The following is a 13,307-nucleotide window of genomic DNA, read 5'->3' on the forward strand; positions in this document are numbered from 1 at the left end:
TCTAAAATAAAAACATTGCAATGATTGTTGAATTTACAGGATATTAAATTTTAATATTAAAGGCATGTGGAAATGGTGCGATACTTGGACTTTTTCCTTGTCTTGTCATCGACACTGAACGTAATTGCAGAGTACTTTTGTTGTTTTTTATTAGATTAAGTTGTCAATTCTATCCCAAAAAGCATATAACTTGTTTTACTTACTTGCTAATCTGTTAAGGCAATTTAAATGCCTTTATTTCTGACAATTTAAGGACTTGGCGTGTTCTGAAGTGTATCTTTTTGTAATGTTACTGCTCTATATCTTTAGAATTAAAAGGTGCAGTAGGACAGATAATCCACAATGAGAAGTATGTATTGGCTGTAGAGCAGAATAAAGTCTTGATGCCTCCATTCTTCAACAAGTACTTGTCCTGGGGGTTCTCAGATCTCAGTGTTAGGATTGGCAACTATGAGTCTGAAAAGGTAAGATGGACTACTTTGATAAAGAAAAGGAAGATTTTCAAAAAAATAGTAGGATTTTCTCCCATAATTTGAAAAATTGATAGGAAATGATGCATAGTAAATCTTTTGAGTGAATTACTTGTATAAAAAAATAATCATTTCCAAACAGATACTTATACATGTACATGTATGAGTATGTTATGATAAGGGGTAACTGTAACTTAAATATGAACAGTATACAAATATCTTTGGAAGGAAATGTCTATATCTTCATGTATATATGTAAAGTTGTGATCTTAAAACTTACTGTAATTCAGGCTCTACATGTGTTTGAGAACTTAGACAATGGTGAAATCCTTTGTGCATCATGTCCGAACGCCAAAACCTTCATCACAGGAGGGACCAGCACTGTATGTATTACTGTGAATATTGTGATGTCATGTGACTGTCAGCTTTTTCTTATAACTGAAAAGTAGAATAAAGTTGAAATATGTTCAATATTACAATAAATACAACTTAGTGCTACATTTTAAGTGACTAATTTACCCTATACTAGTTCTTTCAGTGTTTATGGTGAACTGTCAATCCTATCTCACAATTTTGAAGATCAATCCATCCAAGTCCAACTTGCTATAACAAGCAAATTAGAGAATTATGTGTTTTGGTGTTGTAGAAAGTAATACACTTGTTATTCTACTAATTGAAAGCAGGAACTGTGAGAAAAATTTCAAACAAATATTTCCAACAGGTTGTGAATGTATGGGAATTGAAGACAAAGAGTAAAAAGGTCTATCTGAAGCAGCCCCTGTATGGCCACACAGAGACAGTGACATGTCTAGCCTCGTCACAGGCCTACAATGTGATTATAAGTGGGTCTAGGGACCGTACCTGTATTATCTGGGATCTTAGTCGCCTGGTCTATGTAAGGCAACTGAGGGGACATGCTGCCCCAGTTGCTGCTGTCTGTATCAACGAACTCACGGTAAATCTTCAACAAATTTTTCTGTTTCATAGCATTTATGCTGTTTGTGTTTATACAAGCTGAGCAAAATTTATTTAATTTTAGATGATATTAATCATAGATTCACACTACATTAAGAACTTGTTAGTGAATAATAAGGAATTATTAAACTTTGAGTGTAATTGTTGCAGTTCTGCATGAAAGATTCTTAAAATGAATGTTGTTTCAGGGTGACATAGCAACCTGTGCAGGAACTTACCTGTATATATGGTCTATCAATGGGGAGGAAATAGCATGTGTCAACACAGCATCCCAAAGAAGTCAACAGATCTTATGTTTATCCATGTCTCAGGTTGGTAATGTTATTTTGTTAATCCAAGTCTCAGTTAGGCAATGTTTGGTTTATCCATGTCTCAGGTTGGCAATGTTATTTTGTTTATCCATGTCTCAGTTAGGAGTATTGTTTGCTTTATCCTTGTCTTAGGAAAGCAGTGTCCTTCAAAAAAATCTTCAAAAAAAAAATTCTTAAAAATTCATTTGTCAAAATAACTTTCCTTTTCTATTGCTGATTTTTTTCCTAACAGTAGGAAATATTGAGTTTTACCTCTACAAACAAAAAACTTTCCTATAAGGCTTAATGTAATTTAATGTAATGTAACTATTAGGTATGATTTTCTGTCAGTGATGATGTTGTTAGCCATGTGTCACTCAATACAAAATTTCAACATTGCTTGTTCAGAATACATGTTTTATCGAAAAACTCATGTCACAAATAATGAGCTAACATCATTAGCGACACTTCTGTGTGTACTGTTTTTGGACTGGTCTGCATCAATAATATACTGTTGCCTTTGATAGTTTGTAAATTTTCATTGTATAAAACTTGCCAAACCTTCTTAGCAATTGGAAAGCTTTTAAATTTGGTCCAAAATTTATGTTTAATTGCTTGCATTGTGTGTCAGACATTGAGCTCAGTGCTTCATCAACTCCTGTTAATTATTTCATAAAGAAGAAGAGGCAATAAAAGCTCTCATTGGCATAAAATACTACTAAAAATTAATCATGAAGTGTTGGAAGATTTAATTGTGAATTTGAAGACTTGAATCCATCACAAATGAGAAAACATAAAAGACTTCGGACATTTTCTTGCTTTAAAAGGACACAAGAATTGCTTGAAAATTCCCTAAATTCAGTTTTTTACTTTCTGGTCATATTTTTCGCAAGAACATGGTGTCCACAGCCAAGAAACAACATAATCTTAAGTAAATAGATTTATTATTAAGTTGTCTATAATATGTGAAAATATAAAGTTGGTTTGTTTTCTTTGGGTGACACTATCTTTTTTTGGTTGTTTACAGATTTTGGAATGGGACAACAGAAATGTAATTCTCACAGGCAGTAGTGATGGTGTTGTAAGGGTAAGATAAAGTTTCCATATACTGCTATCAAATTCAGAAATTTATAAAAGCTAATAGAGCAGTATGCTTAAGTCGCTCATTTTCTTCAAACTTAAGTCTTAACTCAACTTTGTGTATTATTCTATCTCATGTATGTTGATAAAGGGTCCAACTTTGAAATAGAATGTTTCATTTTCCCTTATGAGATGTGATGCATAGAATAAGTTTGCTCCAGCTTTGGTTTCCAGGTTATATCTGCAACTCTTCAGTAACTGCTGAAAGGTATTGGTGAAACTTCTAAATATCCTTTATGACATTTTCTAATTGTTCACCTCCTATTTTGCATTTACATCGGGATGACTTCTTGAGTTTATTGATTCATATTGATATTCATAGGCTAAATGGGAGGTGGGATTTTTGATAGCTGCCTTTGCTCACAGTATTTCTAGTTTTTCTTGGCTTATTGAAGTTAAAGTGCTCTCATAGTTTATCATTGAACAAGATCAAAATTAGTCAATTTAGTATCCCATGTATCCTACTATTACCTGAGACAACACCAAAAATAAAAGTTGGTATGGAGTGGAAGTTAATACTGTTCTCTGAATGAACAGTAGACAGTTGTTTTATTGTACAGTCTGAACTATTTAAAGGTCATCATAATCCTTCTTTTTAGAGAATCTTATCAAGCAGCGATACCAGAGATTGCTGATTATCATCTTATCACTATCTGGTTTTAACCTTGTTCAATGATACACACCTAATGAACATCCAACAAATGCATACTGTTTTACTTTTGTCTATCCCGAACAAATATTTGTAACATTTTTCTGGTGAGCGATAATTCACAGCCACTCTTTATTTATTATGCATCATTAGTGAGGTGTCACATACTGTTCTGAGTGAAGTCAGATCTGTCCCTCATTTACTTCCTGTATAATGAATTAGTGTATTTTTCAACCATTGATGGGAAATGACACCAAGTCATACCATGTTTCTTCACAGTTTATGTCTCGCCTGCGAGGAAAGTCGCAGAAGGCGAGACTTAGGTTTTGCTTTTCCGGTGGTAGCAGCGTCCACAAACCTAATGTTAAGTTTTCTGATAAGTTCATTTCAACATGAACATCATATGCTAGGTCAGTGATATTTGGTGTACAGATGCATTACCATCATTGCATCACAAATCATGCCAATTTTATGCTTTTACCACCACAGCCATGGTCTGTTGACTTAGAAAATTCAATGGTAAAGATTAATGTTAAGTTTTCTGATAAGTTCATTTAAACATGAACCCTTATGCAAGATCAGTGATATTTGGTGTACAGATGCATTACTGTCATTGCATCACAAATTCATGCCAATTTTATGCATATACCCCTGCAGTCTAGTGCATTTTGTAGTGGTAACACAAAAATGATACTTTTATAATTTCATATTATTATATAAAATGTGAAAGCAACACAAAAAATAGTATTTCAACACAACATTATATTGACAATATCGAAGAGGCAAGACTTATCTTTGTGATAACAGTTTATCAACTATATTGTTCATCCACCAGGTGTTTGGTAAACAACTTCAATTAGCAGAACACCTCATTTCTATTGTCAAAATGTTTGTTTTGTTTTTATTTTTGAAATATTTTACGGTTAGTGGCATCATTTTTTCATCACAATTTTTGCAACATCAATAATTCACAATAACAACTGAAGAAGAGCATAGATATGCTCAGTGAGGCCTGTCTGAAAGATATTTTGTTTGTTATTCTTTAGATGTGGTCTATAGAATATGTTCAAGTTCCTATTGAGGAAAAAACTTCAAAAGACAAAACTAATGATAACAGTAATACCAAAACTAAGGGTAAAGACAGTTCAACAGAATCTCCATTAATGCAACGACGAATGTCATGTGATAGCTATCAACAAAATTCTGCAATAGACAGACTTCAAGACTTTCGAGACCCAAATTTCACAGAAATCAGTTCTTCAGTGGAAAGTGAAAGTAACATGACAAGACATATGGAATCTAGAAATAAGTCTCGCCCTTATGGTATTGAAAGGGAAGAGAGTGTAAACAGTGTTACTAGTTTTGCCAGTGAGAATATGTACAATCGAAACCGATACACTGATGATATACAGGATGATGTACGGTCTGTACAATCAGCTGATCTTGCTGTAGAAGCTTATGATGTAATGGTTCAATCAAACTTGAGTGATACTCAATCAGAACCAAATATAGCTGGATTGGTTGGTGGTGTTTCTATGGACAAGAGTCAAAGTCATCCTGATTTGAAGTCAGGAGAGCTAGAGAAGACAGAAATTTGCAGATCAGGATCATCTGAGTTTGATGTCATTTCTGAAAAAGAGGCAAAAAATTCTCCAAAGACAGTAGATGATATCCTCAGAAAATACAGACCCAGAACTAGACACACCTTGAGAGAAGGTAAGTTTTATTAGGTATACTCATTGTGTACACATGAATTATCATTAAAAATGTAGATACTTATAAGGCATAAAGTCTAAGTTCTTAACTGATTACTTATATATTAAGTTTAAATTCCACCTGAAAATTTTTTTGTGGAGTGAAATCTTGTAGAAATTTGTAGCATACTGTGAAAGTATTATTGTTCGTCGGGTACCAATTTTCGTGGTTTTCATGGGTGAGCCAGACCACAAATTTTGTTCCCAATGAAAAGGAGTTTCCCATTTATTGTGTATACTGAAAGCCTCGAAACACGAATTCAAGAATCCAGGAACTTGTGTGTCTTTCCTAATTAAAGTACTGTCACAGTAGATAGTGTTTAACCTATACATTTTTGCATTTATATGTTTCATTCATGTTTTATTGTTATATTATTTAATCATTAAAAGAATCATTTGTTTTATCTTCAGGCTTTAAGTGGCAGAGACAGCTCGTGTTCAGAAGTAAACTGACGATGCATACAGCTTTTGAAAGGAAGGACAACAAAGACCCTGCAGCTGTTACTTCTATTGCATTGTCCAAGTAAGATCTTCATGGAATTAACCTCTTTATAATAAATACCTATTAAGTAGTAGTCTTTGTAAGAATCACTCAAAACCTGATAAATGTGATACACCCCAAAAAAGACTACATACGTTTATTTTTATAATTCAGTTGTTTTATGGGTCTATATTATGAAATGTGTAATTATTCATTCAAATCTGCCTGCTCTTAGGAGATAATCAACATTGAAAATCCAATAGATTCTATTGTATTTGAGTGTCATTTACAGAGTTATCTCCCTTAATTTTGAAATCTATAGTGCATTCTATATAATTTTTATCTCCTATGAACATGGGTTATATGAAAGACCACATGTTACTTTCTGTAAAAGTCATGACATGTTAAACAAAATATCAAAAATAAAAATATGAATCACATTTTGCATGATTCTTATGTGGAATATTACTTAACACAGTAATCCAATTGTCTCATTATATTTTAGGTTTTTTTTTTCCTTTAATTTTGTGATTTTGTTATAAACTTTCTGTCAAAATATGAGTATTGTTCAAACAGTTTTTGGAGTATCTTGATAGAACTAAAAGATTACATGGTATTGAAACTGAAATTTTATTTTCATTTGCTACAGGCTTTTCTAAATAAATTGAGACACACAATGTACAATTTCAATTATTTTTTTTTAATTGAAAAGATTTCAACTGTACATGTAGTAATGCACACAGGTATCATATTGAATAAATTTTTATACAATTTTTGTGATGTATCATGTTATGATGTTGGCATTGTTAGTTTTTTTATTTCTGTGTGATAACTGAAGTTGTAATGAACTGAATGTCATGAAATTTTGAGAAATTTATACCCCCTCTAAACAATGTTTGGGGGTATATAACTTTCATCTTGTCTGTCTGTTCTTCCGTCTGTCCAAATTATTTTCTTAGCATTTTACAGCATTGTTATGAAACTTTGTTGGATGTAGTATAAACATATTGAGATGTGCATTTATATTTGGACAAAAATTGTAGAAATGATGTCCATTGCACTTACGTGTTTTTCAGTAAAACTTGATCTGATGTATTCTTCACAACAACAAAAAGTACTGATTGCTGTATGGAGTTGTGTGCTTTAGAAAGGCAACAAATTTTGTGTCAAAAGTGCTTAATCTATCTACCATTAAATTTGTGTCCAATATGAATCTTTTGTTGACATTGGTCCCCAAATGTACAGGGTTCAACAGGCTTCAGGGGGTATTAGTCCCATTAGGGGCAATGTCTGGTGTTACTTACTGCAATAGGAACCATGCTATATAAAATAGGGTCACTGGCTCCTAACATTGAACCAAAAACGGGCCGAAAGGTAAAGAATATGTGTTAATTATTCAGAATTAATGTAGGAAGTTGTTTGTAATTCAGTTTTTTAGAAGATTTTTATTTTTTATTTTTTATTTTTTTTTTGTAATTCAATTTTAACAGATTTTTTTAAAATTCTGGGATTCATTTTGGAGGTTGGAACTTGAATTTTTCAGAATAAGGAGTAATTAGGGTCAATAAAGAGGCCACTTCAGTTCTGCTCCAATTCTGTAAAATTTAACTAAATTCAGATCTGTATTTAAAAGCTTGAATGGTGTTTCCATTCTTGCTCTAATTGTTCAGGGTTGTATTGAGCTGCTTCCTATAATGCATTTTAACAAGCAATGATAAATTCAAGCTAGAACTTCTTCTATGTCTTAAATAGTATTGAATAATTGCTTCCTGGTAATTTAATAGGTTTAAAACCACTTTGCTTGTTCAATTTTAGAGACCACAAGACAGTTTATGTTGGTGATAGCAAGGGTCGAATATTTAGTTGGACGGTAAGTGACCAGCCGGGACGAGTGGTAGCAGACCATTGGATGAAAGACGAGGTTGCCGATTCTTGTCCATGTGGTGTGAAATTCTCATTTTCTGAGAGACGACATCACTGCCGTGACTGTGGCAATGTTTTCTGTGCCAAGTGTGTAGCAGTTCATTGGTTTTAAACTCCCTTTAAAATTTTAGCTAGGGTTTTTTGTAATAGTGCTGTGTGGTATTTCTGCATTAAACCAGTAGATTTCTTAATCAAATTATCCAACTATCTTCACATATCAATCACAGTAACTGCTATTGGATAAGTTCTACTGTACTGTTTTTTGTTGGAGAAGAAACTTGTCCTAGTAGAAAGCCAATCCATGCGAAATTACTGGTATACTGTATCTATTGTCTGCTACTAATATTTAGCTAGCTTAAATATATTAATGTCTATTAGCTTCAACTAGATACTAGTTTTTTTTTTAAGTAATTTGGCTTTAAACACTTTAGTCATAGTGTGTTGCCTGCTTAATTGAGCAGTTAGTGGTGCTTCATGTGGTGAACTGCCATCAACTTTTAAAAAGTAATATATTCATACATATATAGGAAATATACTGTCTCTATTTTGATACCCCATTAAGTTTTACTTCTCATCGCTCATTACAAGCATATTAAACATCTAAAGAAAGACATGGAAGATATGTAATAACACTTTAACAATAACTTGTACAAAAGACCAACACTGAAAAATTGAAGAAAACCAGCAAGTATGTAAAGAGAGATAACTCAATGTCTTTTGGATATAACTTTCTATACTGGTATAAAAGATTTCTGAAGTCTGTTGCTAATTTTATTTTACTTTTTAATACTTGCATATAGATATTTTAAACAGACATTGCTTGTGTACATGTGCCAATTAATGTTAATTAAAATCATTTGGATTTTAGTAATTTTTTTGAATTTTTTCCAGGTGTACAAGATATGAAACAGAAATAAAGAGACTTATGATATTACGTCCAGTCCGTGTGTGTAAGGCATGTTATAAATCTATCAAGGGAGATAAACAGGATCTGACTCGATGATTAACTTTTTACCAGATTACCATGTACATGATTATATATAGACTTCTTTGTTTATAAATTAAAGGCTAGCTTCTCCATGCATAATAAGCTTTAGCAATGTATAAAGAATAGTTAGCATCACAAGAGACTGTAGAAGATAAACTATATCTGTTAATTTGTATTCAAAGTTATTTATTATTGATGTTAGTTCTGACTTTGCGATAAAATGTTCACTGAAGTATACATTTGATAATTTTAGTACTATAATGACACGTTCTGTTAAGTAAAATAGTGATGGAGACTAATTGTAGAGGTCACAGGAATCATTTTCCATTATTTATGCCTTTGCAGGCTTTAAGTTTGCCTGCAGTTTATTTTGGCCTGTATAATTTAAAAAAGGTGCAATGATGTGATCATTCTCATGTTCTCAGTCTACTTCTATTTTGTTCATACATGAATCGTTGCAGATATGGAAATAGTCTCTCCAATGTTTAGAATTAATAATAGTTCATTGGTCCAATAGTTATGCCCTCATGAAGGCATCATTCATTTTTCCTCAATTATGTTAATCACCACTACATTGTTTCTTGGGTACGGCATACTCTTATTATAAATCCTATAACTGAGTTATCTTCCTTTAATAAAATGTTACCTTTCTCACAATGTGGGCACCAAACCAAAGAATGGCATTGAAGTAATAAAGTACTGTTTACTTCTAGTTATTTGTAAGATTTATTTCCAGGGCAATTATACCAATGATCATGTAAGTCCAAGTTAAAGATGTGATTATAAGGTTGTTAACTACCAAGACTGTAGTAGCTTATTAAGGTTAAATTCCAGGACAAGATGAACATGATATCATGTGTTGAATAAATAGGTGTGATGTTGAATATTTTAGGGTCCAGTAACTGAAAATTTGCATATTAAGCATTAATGTAAAAGATTTATAGCTTACGACAAGGCATGTAGAATAATTGTGTCTGATTGACAATAACCAGTATAATTATTAATTACATTTGTAGTACTTTGTATAGTTGGTGATTAATTGTGGTTGTATGAAATTCATGTCTCTCATAAAAAGTAACAGACTTGTTGGTATGCCTAGATATTTAATGATTAACTTGAACCCATTTACTTTGATTGAAAATGGAGGCATTCTTTGGCATTAAGATGGAATCTTAACCATGGGGTACAATTGGGGTTCTTTCTGTAACTTAAGTAGTCAGTAAGATGGGATATTAAAATATTGGGTACCTTGTGCATTCTCTGTAACTGCTGTTGTCAGTAGGATGGGATTTCTCCCATGGGGTACAATAAGGATTATATATCTGTAACTTCTCTTGTCTGTAAGAGTGGATTTAACCATTTGATACTATGTGTACCACTGGTTGAGATTTTTATTAGTGGAATTTATCATTTAATAGGAGTTGTATAATTGTCATGAAAATTGTAGGGTTTTATTATGAATTAGCTACTAATAGAGAGTAAGTTTCTTAGCTGATCATGTTTAGCTTTTCTTACACCATTCCTTAAATGTGCCATTTCTAAAAAGTCTTTTGACTGAGTGAAAAAAAAAATTACTGCTTGTCTTGGAGAAAATCTGCTGCTACAAACATTGACTAAACCAGGTTGACTATTATATAGTGCTTTTGGCTTGAATCGTGAGAAATGCAAAGTATTGTATAATTTATGACCATGTGTGTTACACAGTGCAATATTGTATTTATTTAGTATTGTAAATACTATGTCTTGTTTTTGTGTATGTTGTGTAAATACATTCCGTAGTACAGTGGAATGGCCAACAATTGAGATATGATTTTCTTAAAGTTCATAACATCACAGTGCTAAAATCAAGGATACCATTTCATCAATATAATTAGATATTCATATCTATATGATAAAATTAACATAATAAAACTTGCATCATTTACATCATGTATAGCTATTAGCTGCAAGACAATTTCTATTTAAAAAAATGAATGAATGAAGAATTGTGTATAAAGAAAAACCATGCCACACTTCATTATGAGGTTGTACATAATCTTATCTCTATTTATTTTCTACATCTCTAAATTATTTTTCAGAATTGAGAACAAGTGATGTTCTGAGCTATACTAAGATATGTTATTTTATACCCTGGTGATGTTCTGTACTTTTAGAAACATTTCTATCTATGTTATAGTAGCTAGCTATACCTTGTCTGTGATAATCATTTTATACATTTTGTACATGCTGTAAGAACCAGCTTTATAGTATCTCTATAGGAAAGTAAATCATTATAGTACAGGAGGGTGCCAAAGTCAGTGCTTTCTGATTGAGAATCTCAGTAGTTTGTCGTTAGTAGTCTTGCTTTATTGTTATTTTAAAGTAGAAGTCTTTATAAAAATCAGACAGTAGGTGATTCATGCATGTCAAAAATCCATCAAAGTCACGTATGATTTCTTAATCAGAATCAGTTACAAACCACATAACCAATCTTATTTTATCATTTGGTTGTTGTGGTTTTGAGATAAAATTTATATAGACTGTACATGAAATTAGCACTTTGCAAGAGTTATCGTTATTGATTTGCTTTGATTTAGTTGATTTTAGTGTGAGATGAATTATGGTTTTCTCAAAAGTACAGATTTGAATACAAAAAAGACTATTGTAGCATAAAAGTATAGCATCAGAAGACAGAAAAAACATTGTTTATTTGGTGGGTTTTTGTAGTCCATGAATCACCTGTATCATTGGCAGTGTGTGAATTTTATTTGGACTGGTACTTAAAATCCTTACATAAATTATCTACATTAACTATTGGTATTGTATGATTTTTTAGTTGAATATTGGATAATAATTCAGATGAAGATCATTAGAAAGCTTTAAGCTGAATGGCTTCTGTCAAAGCCTTAGTGATTGATATCATTATCATTGAAAATATCTATAAAATTCTTTGAAATATGCTGTCTGAGCTGAGATAAGTTAATAATCCCATTATTGCATGCAATATCTCTTATCATATCAGGGTTATATTCAGCTCTATCAAGCCATATTTGGTAGAGAATTAGGTGACAGTGATTGATATTATTTTTCATTATGTTAATTTTTACTGTCATGATTTTCAGACATTGTTTTTAATTTTCATTGTTATTGCTGGCCAATTGTGGTAGCACCAAATTTAAAAGTACTGGTGATTTAATTGTAAAGTAAAAGAAAGTAGGTCTTCAAATAAAGGATGGTCTTACTAATACAAACTTTCATATGAAACCAGACTTAGAATGCATAATAAGATTATTCCAGTAGTGGATATTTTTATACAATTCAATTAGAATATTATTCTTTATATCCTCAATATCAATTTTACTATTCCATCACCAATAGAAGTGGTATCTCTTTTATTTTGTAAAAAGGATACCAGTTTGATAGTCAATCTTCTTTCTTACTACAAGAACTAACCTCAACTCAGCTTTTAATTGTACCTTTCAGTATCTGCTGATGAAGATACATCATTGTTACTTCTATAATCACATGTTTCTGTTACTCTGCTCTGTATTAAATGTGTATCCTGTTAGTTGTGCAATAAAGCCATAGAACTGTGAAACCATGTTATGGCAAGAAACAAAATATAAGATTATTGTCTTTTTAATTGTAGGTGTTTACTCATGGTATGAGTTTATTTTGAAATACAGAATAAAATAACTATTAGGAAAACTGTATGGTTGGGAAAACAAAAACAGTACTTTCAGAACTATTATTACAGAATTTTGTTTTCATTTTAAAATAATGAAAATAATGATTTTTGTTTAGAAAGGTGAAATTTGATTAGAATTTCAATGCAGTGTAATTGATTAGGGTGTTAGTGTTGTAGGTACAAGGTAGAAATAAGGGGAGAATACTCTACTAGCACTAACCCACCCTGTGTTCATTGTTGATGTCATTTTGTTTGTGATAATTGTTAAATATATCATTGATAAACATTACAACAAGTTTAAGTGATTCTTTTTTATTTGTGTTTGTTTGTGATAATACAACACTATAAATCAAAGATTGGATGGTAGATCCTTGGAGCCGATTCATCGCAAAAAAACGAACTACTCAAACAAATACGTATATTATCTTCATGTGTCAGAGGAGAATTCATGGTGAATTTACTCAAAGAGTTGTCCCATACTATTGGTAAATTGTTAACCTGGTGCAAAAGTGTGTATCACTCTCATGAAAAAAAAATACCTTACTGAAGTACAATTATAACTATACACATGATCTTAAGTAGGACTAGTGCTTTTCACTCCTGTTAATCCATCACACAGTCACACCTTTTTTCCTACAGTATAATGTGCAACTACTTGCCAATGCCACTTGATATTTTGACATTGACTTTTTATGAGAAAGTCGGTGGGTGTTTCTAGAAAAACAAAGGACGCTTACCCTATCGATGCACCTAGTCCTTGCTCCCAGTTCTTAGTTGAGTCAGGGTTGCTCATTTACTTCTTTTTTTCTTTGTATATGTTTCTTTTTGTTATTTTTAGTTCTTTCTTGTGTGTCTATTTTCCCTGTCTAGTCTTTATCCTGGGAATATTCTTTTGATTTCCATACAAATCTTGGTTCCATTGTTTACTCTTTATATTGGTATGGCATACATTTGGATTTAAGTACAATAC

At 31.8% G+C, this 13,307-nt stretch overlaps 1 protein-coding gene across 10 annotated transcripts in view; it reads left to right on the plus strand.

Annotated features, from left to right (window-relative positions):
* The window catches only part of LOC148619157 (WD repeat and FYVE domain-containing protein 3-like), a 77,028-nt gene extending 64,390 nt beyond the window's left edge, over positions 1–12,638 (plus strand). For 9 of the 10 annotated variants that reach the window (XM_088578762.1, XM_088578761.1, XM_088578765.1 and 6 more), the window contains 9 exons: positions 310–464; positions 761–853; positions 1,192–1,425; positions 1,634–1,756; positions 2,763–2,822; positions 4,571–5,240; positions 5,690–5,801; positions 7,575–7,769; positions 8,574–12,638. In XM_088578762.1, the coding sequence (XP_088434888.1) occupies positions 310–464; positions 761–853; positions 1,192–1,425; positions 1,634–1,756; positions 2,763–2,822; positions 4,571–5,240; positions 5,690–5,801; positions 7,575–7,769; positions 8,574–8,685 (1,754 nt within the window). In that variant the 3' untranslated portion in view covers positions 8,686–12,638. The remainder of the gene's footprint in view (positions 1–309; positions 465–760; positions 854–1,191; positions 1,426–1,633; positions 1,757–2,762; positions 2,823–4,570; positions 5,241–5,689; positions 5,802–7,574; positions 7,770–8,573) is intronic. The other variant, XM_088578770.1, reaches the window with a different exon arrangement.
* Positions 12,639–13,307: the final 669 nt, after the last annotated feature.

Source organism: Perna viridis, chromosome 4 (genome assembly GCF_037379345.1).
Source record: "Perna viridis isolate PV_CMFRI_1.1 ecotype Kerala chromosome 4, ASM3737934v1, whole genome shotgun sequence".
Taxonomy (NCBI): Eukaryota; Metazoa; Mollusca; class Bivalvia; order Mytilida; family Mytilidae; genus Perna; species Perna viridis.